The sequence below is a fragment of the Morchella importuna genome (assembly GCF_003444635.1).
Source record: "Morchella importuna strain M04M26 chromosome Unknown Morimp01GS003, whole genome shotgun sequence".
Lineage (NCBI taxonomy): Eukaryota > Fungi > Ascomycota > Pezizomycetes > Pezizales > Morchellaceae > Morchella > Morchella importuna.
In genome coordinates, this window is record NW_025763400.1 from 623,763 (window position 1) to 641,168 (window position 17,406).

Genomic DNA, 17,406 nt, shown 5'->3' on the forward strand with positions numbered 1-17,406 from the left:
TAGGGTATGTGCCTGCGGACGGGCGGACGGGCGGCGGACGGGCGGCGGACGGGCGTGAGACGATGTTTTGAATCTGGCAGGCATTGATTAATGCAGATCGAGTGGGTTGTAGTAATATTCTGTACAATTATTACTCCAGGCTATATACTAAATTTGGTGATACATCTCAAGCTTTGCAATAGAGATATATTTAAGTTCTGCAACTTGTTTCGCTTTTCACGGCGCAAATCCACCAAGCTTAGGCTTCCTGGATATGAAACCGGGGAAGTGAAGTTACATTAAACTTTTTTGGTCGGCCTCGTTTTCGAAGGAAGAAACCTTTTTTATGTATGCACCCCACGGATGTTGCTACATTCGTTACTACATTATATATATGTAGCTACATGTACTTGTTTACCACGAAAAGAACTAGAAAATGCAGTTGCTCAGGGCAAGGATTATTTGTATGGAGTGGCGGTGATCTCTCATACAAACTATCCCTGGTTCTTTTCGTGGTAAACGAGTATATCATCACTTCTTGAGCGGAAGTCTTGATGTGATGTGAGAATGCTTGGCAACGTCTCCAGAACCACCAACAGGATCGATGCCAATCCCGTGTGGAACGCATCCCTGCGCATTCCCAGATCGGGGTGTGCAAACGACGTAGATACGTGCAAACACTTCGGCTGTCCCAAGATTGGTGGCGTTAGAGGCTCTGTAAACTGTGCTGCTGCGGCGGTCAAAGCAGTCCCCCCCTCGACAGAAAGGGGGGGAGGTGATGGGAGGGGGGGCGCCGCTACTCCAAATTGAAGATTCCGTATGTAAAACCCCACTCCCTCCCGAACCCGATCACACGGCATGGAGTCTAAATCTTTGTGCGTCATTGACGGACGCAGACCTGGGTCTGTCACTCTGATGGGGCTGAAAGAAAATCTAGATCACTCCCAACTTACGTAAAACATCGAGTGATCCTCCGTGATGCATTGGGGGGGGGGGGGGGGTGGATCATGGTCCATGGATGGGATCCCTTATTATTTCGCTTCATATGTGGAAATGGGATAATCTTATTTGGATTTGGTCGGGCTGGGTCGTTGGGCGCGATACGGATTAGATCTCACTTCTTGTCTAGCTAGGGGAGGTACCAGGACGACGAAAGTGGCCAATTTCCTAGGGAGCCATTGCCATTGGACCCTTCAATTATTCTGCGTTGTTTTCCATGTGCATGACAGGAGGCGGTTATGATAGGTACCCCGCTTCAGGGGGGGCGTTGGTGGAGGGAGCCGGAGGCCCACAGATAGAACAGACAGACAGACAGCAGGCAGACAGAACAGAGACAGACAGACGGACGGAACTCTCAGTCGGCTTGTGCTCCAAGATTCCCATTGCGTAAAATCCGTAGGATAGATATATACCGATGTGTATCTACCCTATATACTCTACCACCCACCGATATTTTTCCTCTTCTTCTTCCATCCATGATTAGAAAATGTCGCATCTCGCCGATGGATTTGGGTTGGCTTTCTTTATTTTTATTTTTTTGTCCCTTTCTTCTTTCCCCACGATGCAACCGACCATGGAGCTGTGGTTACCGGGCGCGCAAACCCCGGGATTTGCCCAGTAACTCAGAACACAACAAGCCTTAGCCAGAGCCAGAGCCAGGGCAAGGTACCAAGGACCTACTCTTACTCTAGGCCGGGTGACTAGGTCGTTCTCGGGTATCATCGATTCACTTCGATTCCCGATCGAAGGATAGCCCGGACATTGGAGCGAAAAAATAACCACAGAAAGATCCCAAAATTGGACGGGTGCTGATCAGTTACAACATACTACATGCACGCAGCCCCCCCCCCGGGGGGGGGGGGGGTTTGGATTAAATAATTATACTCTGCTTTGCTGCTCTGCTCGAATGGCTCGCTGCGTCAAGTAAGGCAAGGCAAGGCGGACCTCTTCCCTCCTCCCCCAATTCCACGGGAGAAGTAAGAACACACGTGCATATACGCCTCCTGAGATAGAGGGAGAGCACAGGAGTTTTTTTTTCTTTCGAGCATCCTTCCTTAGGCAGGCGTTTCTGCCTAGCCCTTTTCCCCACTACATACACACCCTCAACCCCGTGATTGAATTACGATAATTGCCACGCGAGGATGTGGGATTGTTGGCGCCAGTGAGATTTTACCAAGGAGATGGTGTTGATACATGGTGTTCTATGGGCAAAAGAGAGTAGAGTCTTGGCCTCGAGAATGAGAAAGTGCAGGCCCAGATTGGAAAAACACATATCTACCTACCGATCGTGGGCGGTTCTTCTACAACCTTGTTCCTACAGCCGCTGGTACTGATGATTAATAAAGCGCGAATACCATCCCCTCCTCCCCCTCTTCCTCCACCAGAATACTAGCACGAAGAGATGGATACTCTACCACAGGGAAGCAATGTCGCAGTGTTGGCCGTTGGTATGGCGATATCATCGTCTGTTGGTGCCAGCAAGGATAATATTCATTCAACCAGAAGGGAGTGGGGGGGAGGTAAGATCAGACAGCCTGGGTGGTACCGATAGGGCATGCCTGATCTTCCGTAAGTCCGAACACAAGAACAACGTTTCCCCCCGGTAATATGTAAGTGCAGGTAGGTAGAGCAAAGAACAAAATATTATTTTCGATGGGTGGGGGGTGGAACGAGCTTGTTTCCATGATTCTGTGTTAGGTTACCCTAAAGCCCGAAGATTATTTTTGTTGTGAACCCTAGCAGCCGAGGGAGATATCTTGCAGCCATCATCGTCTCACCCATAAACCTTCCTCACGTGGCTTACGTCATAGAGGGTTAACGATTTTATGAAAACAATCAGAGAATGTGTTTTGGAGGGGATATATGAAGGGTGGGCTCTTTCAGTTTAAATGGTTAAGGTTCGCTGAACCTTCGGAGAAATTCAAGGGAGAGGAGCGAAAAGTAAAAAGAAAGGGTTGTTATGTTTGGACATCGGGATAACGAATAGAAAGTTTCAGATGACCTTGGCAACAACGAAACCTTAATTCGACATCTTTGTTAAAGACACTACTAATTTTTTGGATGAAAAAAGAAAAAAGATAAAGCGAGAAGAGGAAGGGGAAAAAAAGGAGAGAATTAATATTTTTAAAATGGAGAAAGGAGAAAGAAAAAAAAAAAACACTTTGGAAAAATTAGCGAGAGAAAAAAAAAAGTGTGTTGGGATTTTCCCCATGGTGGAGAGAGAATCTGAAGGAATGCGTAAAGAAGGGGGCTTCCCGATGTTGTTTATAGCGCACCCAAGAGATGATGTTGACGTGTGCTTTGTCAAGACTCGCAGCGGAGCGGAAGCGACCACTCGTGTGTCGTCAGCGCAAGGATACCCGACAGAGCCTCAATCCCTTGCTTCTGCCCGACCCGGTTGTGCACTAGTCAAGGGTTAGGGTTTACACGAGATATGCCAAGTGTTAGAGCGCCCGGCGCCACCACCCCGGCCTCGCGACAACATCCATCAAGCGGCGAGTCGATCCGAACACTGCACCTCAGCACCCACCACCACCACCACCACACCCCTTCCCCTCCCCAAGAGATTTGTTTGTGTCTCTGCAGTCTCCCGTTTCGTTATTTTCAGCTCACCAAAGGATCAACCACCACAACAGTGTTCTGCGACACATTGTAGCAACACCACCACCACCACGAATCGCCTCTATCCGAAATGTAGGTAGCAAAGTCTAATATGGGATATCTACACGTGACTACGATCGGTCCTTTTAGATGGAAGCGGGTGGCGGCAGATATAAAAAGTAAGCATCCGAATGTTGCAGTCTTGCGACTTGCAGGACCTACATGTACCTACTCCCAGAAAAACAATAATCCCCGAATGTGATCAAAGCGCTGAGAGCGCTCATAGAAGCAAAGAGTGGGTGCCGACCATGTGTTGCATTTGGGGGGGGGGGGGGGGGAAGGGTGTGGGAGGAAGGCCTATGGAAAAAGTACCATTGGGTCGAGGGGGTGCTCTTGCCTGAAGGGAAGGAGGATCTTCGATGGGTATTGGGTGGGGGGGGGGAGGAAAGTGAGGGTATGTAGGGTATTAATATAATGATTTATTGTAGGGCATGTAGGGTAGAGTAGAATGGTAAAGTAGAGTGGGTAGGGTAGGGGTAAGAGAGAGTGACTCCGAGCAGAGTATCTATCCATAGGGTGGTAGTGGTCTATGAGGGCTGGGTGGGTGTGTAACAGTGTGGGTGTAGATGTGGGTATGGTAGATGTGGGTATGGGTTAGGTAGGTGGATGGATGATTCTTCGACGTTTTGTTTTTGGCTGTTCGTTCGTTAACCCTCGTGGGTGGGAAGACCCAATGTGGGGCATCAAGAGTTGCGCTATGATAGCTTGGTGTATGGTGGTGCAGGACATACAGGCATGCAGACAAAAAAACAGAAAATCCGGTGCAGCACTGCAGCACACCGCACCCCCTTCTTCTGTAAATCCCTGAAGTCTGCGCTAAGAGGGCATGCATGCCAAGATAGCTGTGCGAGTTTCACCCAGACGAGCAGGATGCGGTGTGGGAGGGAAGAAGTGGGAGGGTGGCTGCTGCCTCTGTCTCTCTCCGCCCTTTCGCTCTTCCCTGCCGCCTGCAGTACTGCCGTTCTGTGCTACCACCCTCCCCGAGCCTTTTTTTTTCGATACCACTCTTCCGCCAACCTCACCGCCGTGCGTCCTGTCGTTGCTGCAGTCTGCTGCTGCTGCTGCTGCTTGTTGCTGCTGCTTGCTTGCTTGCTTGCTTCTGCTGCTCCGCTCTCACTCTCTCCCTCACTCTCACTCTTTCTTTCCTCTCTCCTCTTACCCTCTTCGCTCCCCTCGCCTCTTGCGTGTGTGTGTGTGTCTGTCTGTCTGTTGCTTGGGGCTTTCTAAGACTCTGCTACTACTGCCACCACTACCACTACCACTACCACTACCACAATACCGTACTATTAACTCCCCTACTTTCTTCTACCACCACCACCACTACTACTACCACTGCCAACGTTGTCAGTAGTAATTCACTACTACTCATCACAACCCCCCCCCCCCCCCCCCCTCCCCAATCTCTATCCATCACTCTCCCTCTCCTACTAGTACACACTACACAACCGTCATCGCTCTTCCCTCCCTAACTCTTGTCGCGTCGCGATCATCTGTAACATCTGTCTCTCATTCCTCAACGCATTTGATATTCTTCGAGAGAAGTCTGGTCTGTTGTTCCGTCCGAACAGGTTGAAGGACAGAAAGGAGGTTCCAAGAGAGAAAAAGAGAAGAAATACACGCATACGCTATAGCCCGTTGCTCTGTGGTACGGTTGAGCCCCATCATCATCATCATCATCATCATCATCATCACTCACCCCCCCCCCCCCCCCCAATCACGCCCCCATCACCATTCACCTTTGACATTTCCGCTTGCCCATTACCATCTCCACTCATCACTATACTCTGTCATTATTCCATCCTTTCCCCGCGGCACTCATCCCCACTCCTCTCCCATTATACTAGGTGTTTGGTCCCGTGTAGTCGTGGCTTCCCGTCTTTCGCCCTACATTCCCCGTGAAGCTTACAACCGCCCCTGACACTAATAGATAGTTCTACCCGGCCGATCACCCCCCGTTAGAGTTGAAAGTGATCGCACCACCACCCGCGTGTCCCGAAATAAATTTTATCGATTAAAATTCCCCGTAATATACTTTCAAGTATACGCAACTTCGATTTTCGCCCCTGCAGATTTGTCAACGACCCCAACTTAACGTCGCCTTCACGATAAAACCATCCTCAACACTATTGATTTATCACAAGTCAGGACATCAACACTCGTAAATCCATCTGATTGAATCAAAGGATGGCGAGCCATACCACCTCGCCTGGTCATGGGCAATCCCAGCCGCTACATCAAGCAAACGGTCACCCACCGCAGCCGATCCAGCAACAGCAACAACAACAGGCACGGCCAACAGCATTCCAAAATCTGCAGCATGTAAATGAAACAGTATGGCTTCAAATCGGTAAGCCCCCCCGAAATTTTCCTCGAAAAATGATCATCTTTATTCGTACCCCCGACTTACCCCCCACGTAGGCAGCCTGACGGAGTTAATGGGCGATTTGGACCGTGCAATGGCCGCATACGAGAACGCGCTTCGCCAGAATCCTTACTCTATTCCGGCGATGAATTCCATCTCGTGCATTCTTCGTACGAAAGAGCAGTTCTCAAAGGCAGTAGAATATCTTCAGAGCATCTTGAATTTGGACGGAAACAATGGCGATATCTGGGGCTCTTTGGGGCATTGCTACTTGATGATGGATGATCTGCAAAAAGCTTATTCGGCCTATCAACAGGCCTTGTATCATCTTCGCGATCCAAAAGTAATTATATTCACGTCATATTTACAACTGCGCTCAAACATATTAACCCCTTTTTCTAGGAACCGAAACTTTGGTACGGAATTGGAATTCTGTACGATCGCTATGGGTCTCTTGAACATGCTGAAGAGGCATTCTCACAAGTGATGCGCATGGAGCCAAACTTTGAGAAGGCAAACGAAATCTATTTCAGATTGGGTATAATCTATAAGCAGCAGCGTAAATATCAGCAGAGTCTTGAGGTGATTTCACCCCCCACATTGAACCCTTAAATCTTGGCACACAAATGCGCTAACCTAAAATAATTCAGTGTTTCCGCTACATCGTCAATGACCCGCCCCGCCCGTTGACTGAGGAGGACATCTGGTTTCAGATCGGACATGTATATGAACAGCAGAAAGATGTTAGCGGCTCCAATTGACAAGATTGATTGATTTCGTATCTGAGGCTGACATTTGTAATCATAGTATAATGCCGCGAAAGACGCATACATGCGTGTTCTTGAATCAGATCCCAACCATGCCAAGGTACTGCAGCAACTTGGCTGGCTTCATCATCAGCAAAGCAACAACTTTGATAGCCAACAGCTTGCCATTGAGTACCTTGAGAAATCAGTGAGCGCTGGTATGCATTTAATCCCAAAACCAATTATTTGAAAGATATAACTGACCACGCGCAAAGATAACTCGGATGCCCAAAGTTGGTACCTCCTTGGACGATGCTACATGTCTCAGCAGAAATACCCCAAGGCGTATGAAGCTTATCAACAAGCTGTCTATCGCGATGGCCGCAACCCAACATTCTGGTGCTCTATTGGTGTTCTCTACTATCAGATCAACCAGTACCGTGACGCTTTAGATGCGTACTCCCGCGCAATTAGGCTGAACCCCTACATATCCGAAGTTTGGTACGATTTGGGGACGCTGGTACGAATCACTTTGTTTATACTACAAATTAAGCCTCACTAACACGTTACCCTAGTATGAATCATGTAACAACCAGACAAATGATGCGCTTGATGCCTACCAACGCGCAGCTGAGCTGGACCCCAAAAACCAACATATCAAAGCCCGCCTCCAGCTATTGAGAAATGGCCAGTCTTCTGGTGTAGCTCATCAAGCATCTGCGCCTCCTCCACAGGATGTGCATCCTCAGGCTTATCAGGCTGCGGGGGTTGGCGGTCCTCCAGGGCCACAATGGGGTTCACAGGCCCCTCAAGCCCCCCCTCAAGCTCGAGCGCAACAGCACCCTCCTCCTCCACTCCCCCAGCTTCCTCAACACCAGCAACAGCAGTTGCAGCAACCTCAGCAGCAGCCGTCACCATATCGCCCTGTGGACCAGTCCGGCCCGCCACCCCCGCCACCGCCACCGCCGCAACGACATATGGACCATAGCCCTGACCTCATGCGCGGGCGTGTTGATGATAACAGGCACCACCTTAGAAGGCCGCTGTCACCATCGCCAAAATTCTCGAGCCACCCATCCCAATCAGGTCCATTCCAGCCTTCTCAACAAAGCCAGCAGCAGCAGCAGCCACCTCCTGGTCGTATTCTTAATCCTCACCATAATTCACAAGTTATATTGCCACCTGCGTCGAATGGTAATCCAATGACCCTTCCACCGTATGGTGCTCATAACAGCCCTCCACCGGAGGTTAAACCCATTGTTGACGAGCACCTCCCCTCACCAAACACAGGTTACCCTCACCATTCATCTTCGCAGGGCGGCATCGCTGGTGGCGCACCGCCGCCAGCCTCAGCCACAATGGCGGCGGAAGCGGCGGCGCGCGAACGGGGTGAGCGAGGTAGTGACCGGGATGAGAAGCTTCATTACGGCAAAAGACCAAGGGAATGGGAGGAGGAAGAAGCACAGCACATCAAGAAGCCGGCATCAGACGAGAACAAAGCAAGGTTGGATGATATCCACCATCATCGACCATCTCCGCCTGTTCGTATCTCTTCTCCGCATCAAGAGTCTAGAAGGCGAAGTTCATCAGAAAGACCCGGGGGAGGGGAGTATCATCATAGTCAGCCGTCGCTTCCCTCTCAGATAAACATCCAGCAAAATCATCACACGTCAAACTCCCTTCCCCCGATTAGTCACCAGCAACTCCCTCCTATGACAGAGTCGAGAACAGAGGCATTAAGAATGTCGGAAACAGCCCCCCGAGAGGACCGGAAAGAAATTATCGAGCCACCTGCTAGGAAGGTCGAACTAGACGAGGATTATGATAATGAGGAGATGGGTGATTCAGAAAGGGATCCTTCAGGCAAGGGGCAAAACACTGAAGGCCCCAACGGAATTTCTAGTGCACCCTCAGGCGACAATTGAGTTTGAGAGCTACTAAAAGCTGCGATCTTTAGTCTCGACCGTTTCGAGCGCAGGTGATCGATGGTAGTGATGTTTTGGATACGGATTAAAGCGTTTTTTCTCCTTCGTTGGTATGTACGGTTTTCAGGCAAGGTAGTGCTATAAGCTGCGTCTGCCTCCCAATAATAAAAATATTTTTTTACGGTAGTTATTGGGGGGCAATACATGGTTTATGACTGAAGCTCCTCTGTTATTATCGTACCTTACTGCTCTAAAATTCTTTCTTCCCTTTGTTTTATTTACTCACCCTTTGTTAGTTTACTTTGTCTTCATGTGTTTTCTTTTATCCTCTTTTTTTTGGTGTTCATGTAATTTTTCGGAACTTTTTTCTTGAGTCGAAGAACTGGTTGGATTAGGTAGATTAGGTAGTGGGCACAGCGAGCCTGAAAATAACTGGGTGTCGTAAAGATTGATGACGGAAATTAACGAAACCGGTAGGGGGGGGAGGGTATCTGAGTTCAAACTTGTTAGGAAAAGCATTATTGAGGTGAAGGGGACTCGGTATAGGGGAGTTCTGCACAGAATGCTATCGTTGTTTCAATGTCCGCATGGCGCTTGGGGAGTCATTATTTTCTTTATTCTTTTACTTTTCTCAATATTCTTTTTCTTTTCTGTTTACTATTACTTACTTTGTGTGTTCTTTTTTTCTTTTCGTTGAAAGATTTGGCTGAAGCGTGTATGTACAACTATTGAGAGCGGGAAAAGAAAAAAAAGAATCACGATCACTTTTTAAATCAAGACCAGAACCATAACAGTACCTTACCTCCTAGTAGGAGATACTTGGGTGATAGATAGTAGATAGAGCACATACCCGGTTTGACTGTAACATCTCTTGGCTGCTTGTTATTATATTATTATTGTTGTTATTATTGCAACTGTTAATATTGCCGCCATGGATGTACTAATTTCTCATTATTAAGTACCTCTGGGTAAGTACTGAATTCGGTTTGCTGCGGTGGTTGTTGTGCCAGTAGAGAGGTTGTAGTGGTTGTGGGGGGGGGTAGTGTTGCGGTGGTAGATGCCCAGCATAGTTAAGACAGCAGCCGAGTTTGTTGTTCGCATGCGGTCTGGTTGCCGCAACGCCCAGGCTGCCCAGCGCCCAGAGGTTTGGCATATGTGCGGAAATTCTCACCACCGCCTTGGCCACAGCGCTGTTGGGTTGTATGGATCTCTTGGTTTTCTCTCGGCGCTGTGTGTGCTTCCCACACATACCAGACATGGCCATGAAAGGGAGGGAAGGGAAGGGGGGGGGAGAAGAGAGAGAGTTTTTTGGTCCCCCATCATCCTCTCTCTTCCTTTTCCCTTTTTTCCCTTCCCCCTCCGAATCCTTTTTGAACCCCCCCTCTGGCCCATTCTTTTTTCTTCTTCTTTTCCTTTTTGATTATTAGGAAGGAAAGGAAAAAAACGAAGAACTTACCTTCTTGTACCCCCCCCCCCTCCCCTTCGCACGCTGGAAGGAAGGAAATGGTCCCTTGCCCCCCATCCTCATCCCTCCCACCCGCCCGCTGCATTCTTGTTCCCGGGGTTGATCGGTTTTCTGGAATCTCTGAATCGTAGCTCATATCGTATTGTCTGTTTCGTCCGCCCCCCCCCCCCCCGGTCGGTCGCGTTCTACTTGCACTCAACATAACCTACCCTACGTATCTACCCACACCCACACAACCCACACACCCACCCTGCCGCTCCCTGCATGACGCCCAATTCTCAGTCGCCGCCGTCAGGCCTAGCGGCCCATCCGAACCAGAGCCCTGACGTCGCTGCCAGTGTCGACGGGCGGTCACACGAGATCCAGAGCTCGGCTGAAGCGGCGCGATCCGAGGGATTGGTGCAGTTTCAGCCTGCGGTCGGGGCTGAAGGTGGGAGCTGTGGTGACGGAGGTACTAGCTGTGGTGCTGGTGGAGGAGAAGGAGAGAAATGCAGTTGTGGTGGTACTGGACGAGGTTGTAGTAGTGTTGGAGGACATGGAGTTGGTAATGGTGGTGGGGTCGTAGCGGCCGCGGTGCCGAACAACCTGGCTGTCACTTTCTCGGTGGGAAAGACTCAAGAGCAGCAGCAACAGCAGCAGCAGCAGCAGCAGCAGCAGCAAGGGAGACAGCAAGGGAGACAGCACGAATACGCCGACGGCGATTCAAGGCCGGCGGTGGTGGTGGTGGTGGAGCGTGTCGTATCACCTGCTGCTGCGACATGTACAGCGACTGCTATCCATACTAGACAGCAGAGGCCGCGGTCAATTGAGTCGTTGGGCGACATTGAGAATGTTGGTGGATCTGGGACAAGAGAGACATCGTCATATGTTTGGCGCATTTTGGTAAGGACTCCGAGAAACGCCGAGTTTTTCCATGTTTTCCCCCAGCGCTAGTTGGTGGTTGGTGGTTTGGGTTGGTGGTGATGGTCGTGGTTGTGGATCGTGGTTAAATACCACGGTTCTTAATCATGAGGAATCACTCTGCATCCACATCCCCCCCAGCCAGCTGGCTAGCTAGCTACCCCACGTCATATATATACCATCTAATCAACATATTGGAACAAAAACCAATCAAGGGAGGGAGGGATGATTACATGCAGCATATAGCTAACCTCACTCACCCCCACTTTTAGGTGTATCTCGCCTTTATCAATCCCTTCCTCTGTCTCGTCTGCTCCCTCTACGCCCTCCTCGTCCTCCTCGCCGTCCTCATAACCTACCCCATCCGGAGCTTCTTCCTCCCCAAGACCCTGGCCACACACCCATCAACGCCATATCTTCCACAGCTGCTGCTAGTGCACATGCGCCTGATATATCCGCAGCCCACGTCGACGCTGCCGTCGCCTGACGACTTTGACCCCGTTCGCTTAGTGCTGGTGCACCTGTTTGGGCCGTTCCTGGCGGGCGTGGTGGCGGCGGCGGGGTGGGTGCTGGTCTTTGTGTGGATATATACCGAGGTGCTGCTCGGGGAGAAGAACGATGGCAGGGGCGCCGAGTATCGTGCGGTGATGTTTGTGAAGCGGAAGTGGGAGGAGTGGATCTTGGTGGCCCTGAAGCCGAAGAGCTTGGATGGGTATTAGCTATATTAGTGGCTTCGGGTTGGGTTGGGGTTGTTGTAATGGTCTTTCCTCTCGTTCTTTGCTGATGGATTTTTATTTATTTTTTATTTTTATTTTATTCTGAGTGATATATATTTTTTTACTTTTCTCATTATTTTTGCTTGTGGGAGGCTTAAGGGTGGTGCAGTCTATCTTGCTGTAGTAGAAATACTTACCTTTTGGTTTATTTGGGGAATATGTGTATCTTCTTTTTTCTCTCTCTCTGGCGTTCGTTTTATTTTTCCTTTTCTTTTTGGGAGGTGTGGATTGGATTGGAATTGCAATATTGTTACGACCTCGAAATATCGTTATTTTGATATATTCATATTGCTACAGTGGTTAGTGGCTATTATGGGCCCTACTTTTTTTTTATACCTTTTTTTTTTTTTTTCTGTTCAACTACATCATGTATGCTCAAAACAAAAAAGTCATCGCCTCAGTGTTTTGTTCAGATACTTAATTGAGGAGGGATAGATTTCTAGTCGTTCCTGGCTAGTGGTTATCTACCTACATGTGCATGTACATACTGCTAGAGTATGCATTCTAGTCTGGGTGCTCTACTCTACTCTAGAGTACTCCATCACGCAAGACTAGTGCTCACATGTAGGTACATTTAGGCAGTGGGCGAAAGTTTGCATCGAGGGTCTCACGGACTCTTGGCCGTCATCTTATCAATCGCATCGCATCATCCTATCTCGGGATATATGTAGAGGTAGGTTAAATTAAGACATCGATCTCACGAGTCAGGTTAGCGATAAAACAGCACAGACATTCGTCCTTCGCTCCCTGCGCGCGATCTGAGTCCCGAGGTCTGGAACCCCTACGCAAACCCCCACACGGGAGGCTTGAGCGCCGCTTAGTCTGTTGGGTTGGTCATAACGTCATGATGTGTGGCTTGGGGGGGAGGGCTTTTTTTTCCTTTTTTTTTTCTTTCCTGTTCCACCCATGATCACTGGGCAGTTGACAACTCATCAGATGGGCTCTCGTTTAGGTTTGGGAAGGAAGGGAGAGGGCATGGTCATGGCTTGTCACTCGGTGCTGGTCCACGCTAGGTCTTTATTTTGAGAGGAGATTCTCACATCCCCCATGGTAGTAGAAAGTAAAAAAGATGTTTAGGTAGTAACCCCCGGGTGCTTACCGGAGTTCCACACCCAGCTTCTCAACAACGGCAGTCCTCACGTCCTCCTGCAGCTTGTTGATTTCCTCGTTCGTCAGGGTCCTCTCCAGGCTTCTGTAGTTGATCCTAAAGCACACGCTCTTCCTACCCGTTTTAGGGTGTGTGAATTCATCGACCTATTCACCCGCCACGCATGTAAGTTACCAGTCTATCCCATTGTTCTTTTAGGTGGGAGTGGGAGGGCACATACCAGCCTAACATCCTCCACAAGATCCCCTGCAACGCCGCGTACGCACTCCATCATATCGTTCTCATGGAAACCCGCGCCAACACCACCACCAGCGGCGCTACTAGAGCTCTTGAGCCAAAATGCAATATCCTTGAAGCAAGGTGGGTATTTTGAGAATGGCACGAAGCGATTAATCGTACCCTCCGAGAACTGTTCCAAGAAGCGGGGGTCGTGACTCCAGAATAGTCTGATATCGGGGATGCCAAAGAGTAGCATTGCGACACGCTCAAGACCAACTCCAAAAGCCCACCCTAACTTTGAAGGGACGCCTGCACAAAAGTTAGTTTTGCTTTGTTGGGGTTGGTATGGTAGTGCTGCATACCAGCGTTTGTGGGAAGATGCTGCTGTACAACGCCGCACCCCAGAAGCTCCAGCCAGTCACCCTGCCAGAAAACTTCAAGTTCCCATGAAGGACTCGTGAACGGGAAGTAAGCCTCGATCCACCTCACCCTCAATGGCTCCTCGTCACCCTTTGCCTCCCCCGCCGCAATAGCGGCCTTCTTCGCCTGCCCAAAGACTTCCACGACAACGTTCTCCAAACTCCGCTTGAGATGCGCCGCGATAGCTTCCGCCTCCTCTGCTGTATGTGGGTCCTGCAGGGGGTTCCTCTCAGGGTGTATGGTAGGGTTGGGGTCCTCAATTACCATGTCGTGTTTCGGGAGCTTCTCAAAGTCGGCCCAGACAGCAGCAGCTACATTTCCGCCATGCTCGTCCCGTGACCACATGCGCGCGCCCTCCATTTGATGGAACACCGGGTAGTGGCTTCTATCGATCGCATCGCGGCGGTAGACATCCGCAGATATCAGGAAACCATCGCTTTCCTGCGCCCGGAATGTGTCGGCTTGGTGAGCGCTCGTGTGGGTGCGTAGCACGGTGGAAGCATTGACATAGTAGGTGTCAGTCTTGCTACGTCCAGGATGTTCAAGTGGGAAGCCGAGGGAGTCGAAGTTTTGGTGAACAGATACAATGGGAGAGAGATCGTTGTAGGGCTTGTAGGTGGCAGCGGGGAAGCGGGACTCGATGAGCTTGCGGGTTATGGCTATGGGATGTGAGGGCTGTAGGTGTAGCTTTCGAGGGAGGGCGGAGGCTATGTGCGGGGGAAGATTTGTCCAGCTGTCCGTAGGGAATTGCTGATTCTCGAGCTCAATTGAGGGCTCTGTGAGAGTGTCAGGCTGGAAGTATCAGCGCATGTAATCTTTTATTTTTATATATATAGTAGCAGTAGACAGAGACAGACTTGAGGATAAATTTCTCCTTCTGTGCCATTGTCCAAGCGCAGAGACTTGACGAACACGAAAAATTGACTGTGCGCCCCCTACTCCTCCCCAAGCAGAGGCCTCGTACAGTATCTTTGACGAATACAGCCGCATCTCGAATTTTCGTTCCTGGATCGGGGTTTGGGGTCGGCCGGCGCTGCGGGACAGTACCTGGTTGGAGTTGAACTTTAGCGGCTCTGCGACATCTCAGAAACCCTAACCCTCTGTTGGCGCAAATCATTGGCAGGATCATGCATAATCACCCGCGGCACAATGCCTAGTTTCATGGGTTGCATGTACGAAACCCGAGACACAAAAAACGTCCGAAACTTTATTTGCACCTCCCATTGAGCGGAGAAGGGACGAATATCCCACGAGGCGTGTTTGATGTGTAATCAAGGGATGCAGTTTTTTATGCGATGTGGTACTGCAATGTGCCACCTTCCTTGCGCTGGGTGTGGGTGTCAAGTACTCTAGTTCAGACTACATGTAGCCTTACATGATTTGCTGCACTCCATGGGAGTAAATGGGGCCGTGAATATAACCCGAATTTATATAGTCTGGATAGATGACTATATGTTTGTTTGTGTCCTGGTAAGCCAACGAGTTGTCAAAGTTACCAGAATGAAGAACTTATAGTGGTGAGCCTAAGCCGTGTAACTCTCCCCTTCCAACCTTTGACTGGCCATATGCCTCCCAAATAGGCCGGCATCTATATTTCAAGTATGTAGATGTGTTGATGGAGATACGGGGATAGAATAAAGAGCACACGTGGAAGGGAATTCCTAGGCCTATTTTGGGTCACTGTATGGGTAGCGCCCGTATATTGAGTCCTACCTTTGCTTTCGTTGTTGGATATAGCCTTGAAAAAGACAACGAGACTGCACGGCAGGTCATGTCGAAAATCAAGTGCACGTACATACATGTAAGCATATTACATGTACCTCGTCCCGTCTAATGCGCGGCTACATTATCATGTATATTACGTGGATTTGGGAGGTATCTTGCCGTTTTTCCTTTATTAGTGACGGAGATACTTTTCGGGAATTCGCCTACAATCGTGCTGTAAGCTATCTGTAAAGCGCCTCTCTCTCTGCGCTTATCGCCTACATAAAACCTTGCCTAAACCTGCCCCGAATAACACTGAAATAAATTGGTTTGTGCTGCCTCATGAAACATTCCCAAATTTTCGATCGTACGATCACTTTAACCAAGTGAAATTTACTACACCAACTATGTAGTTATACCGAACAGATCATTTTCTAGGCAGGAATTCTTAATCCCGCATTGATGTTGGTGCCGGTGTTTTTTTTTTTTTGACCACATGCCTATATTGACATCTTATATAGATCTAGGTATTCATATATGTCAAAGTCCGATCCGTGATTACGGTCGAGTATAGATTACCTAGCGGAGGAACACCATTTGCGACACCAAGCCTGCAGTCAACTTCGATCTGTGAGTAGGATCTATGAGCGGATCTAGTTAGAGAGTCCCGTCATGTATGTCTTTAATTTATTGCAAATTCCTCCTCCAGAATGCTACCTTTGTTATATAGGATTCTATATGCACCATCTCTATATGTATATCGAACAAATCCCTTCACTTAATATTTGGAGTATACACCACCTTCATAATAAGTTGATATTCACCCGTGGAATAAGATCTACTAGGAAATATTGGACCATACACAACATAGATAATAGCTCATGTCTATTGAGTAATACTTCATCCTAACCTGTGAAAATATTTAGTCTATTTGGTCATATTCTACTCCAGCCCTGTGTCTCGATGGATTCAAAATGAAATTGTTAACAATACTTTGTAAAAATAACTATAACAAACCTATTTAACTGATTCGAGTACCTTTGGAGGAACGCAAATACAGCCAGATCCCCTCTATCATCTAGCTCTAGAATTCCCCTCACGGTCACAAGACATAGAAAGTCGAACAATAATGATTTCCACTATGATACTGCGCCGGTCACAACCTACCCACATCTACTATACTATAAAAGAATATGGCCTGGAAGAGTTTCGCTAGACCGGCCTAATCCTACGTCCGGCCCTGGAGACCGATTAGCCAAATAATGAGCGATAAGCTAAGGTAGTTAAATCTGTAATTATAGGCCGGCTAGAGAGAGCTCCAATCGATATCACACATACCCCACTAAGGCCCTCATCATGCCCCTCCAAAGAAAACCAAAAACGGACAATAAATACACAAAAAGTGATGCTGCGACTATACGCCACCCACGGTCCACAGGTTCTAATTCAAGATATTGAACGCTGCTTCCCGTGAAAGTGTCGTACTTCCCGAGCATCACTCCCACCCCCGGAGTTGAACCCACAACCTCCGGACGTCTCCGGACCCAGACGTCTCCGGGTGGTCGTGGCTCAACCCACGCGGTGTAGTAGGACAAGGCGTCTACCACTAGACTACCTCGCCTACACGACTGTCAAAGCCCGGGAAGTAATATTTAAGGGAGCGAGGGGAAAAGGTGAACTGGGGGACACCTAACCCTATAATCATCTACCACAACGTACATCCCACTGGCCATCCCTGTAGTAGATACTAAGACCATCAGCTCAAGAGAACGCTTTTCCCCTTCAAAGTAGCTTCCTAATATAACTTTTTAACCAACTTGTAATTGACATCGTATTCGTCCAAGATTGTAGATGAATGTTGAGAACAGATTAGTATCTTTCTTAACCTAAGTAGTCAAATTACAAAACCTTTGTAAATAAAAATCCGAATTGGGGATATGATTTAAGCCGTTGAAATCATGATTTGAATAGCTTTAAAACAGAGACCTTAGATGTTTCATATGCCGAATTTAACTGAACTGGCCTCAATGTCCGAATTTCTCGACGAATACTCTCCGGATATACCCCACCAGTAGAGAAAGATTGCTAAATATGACAGTTTGAAAACTAGAAGAAAAGCATATCAAGCTTAAGAAAAGGAGT

General features: G+C 48.7%; 3 protein-coding genes across 3 annotated transcripts; 2 read left to right on the top strand and 1 right to left on the bottom strand.

The window, feature by feature from the left end:
- Positions 1–5,823: 5,823 nt before the first annotated feature.
- LAJ45_01680 (uncharacterized protein) lies at positions 5,824–8,672 on the top strand (the record flags this gene model as incomplete). Its single annotated transcript, XM_046111273.1, has 8 exons — positions 5,824–5,986; positions 6,058–6,344; positions 6,404–6,583; positions 6,652–6,744; positions 6,809–6,965; positions 7,023–7,267; positions 7,323–7,941; positions 8,038–8,672. 8 exons carry the CDS (start codon positions 5,824–5,826, stop codon positions 8,670–8,672), a joined length of 2,379 nt encoding a protein of 792 aa, XP_045975217.1.
- A 1,729-nt stretch (positions 8,673–10,401) lies between these two features.
- On the top strand, positions 10,402–11,756 carry LAJ45_01681 (uncharacterized protein; the record flags this gene model as incomplete). The annotated part of the gene is made up of 2 exons (XM_046111274.1): positions 10,402–11,019; positions 11,310–11,756. 2 exons carry the CDS (start codon positions 10,402–10,404, stop codon positions 11,754–11,756), a joined length of 1,065 nt encoding a protein of 354 aa, XP_045975218.1.
- An 891-nt stretch (positions 11,757–12,647) lies between these two features.
- On the bottom strand, positions 12,648–14,550 carry LAJ45_01682 (uncharacterized protein; the record flags this gene model as incomplete). Its single annotated transcript, XM_046111275.1, has 5 exons — positions 12,648–12,726; positions 12,913–13,067; positions 13,142–13,449; positions 13,503–14,336; positions 14,418–14,550. The coding sequence occupies 5 exons, from the start codon at positions 14,548–14,550 to the stop codon at positions 12,648–12,650; spliced, it is 1,509 nt and encodes a 502-aa protein (XP_045975219.1).
- Positions 14,551–17,406: the final 2,856 nt, after the last annotated feature.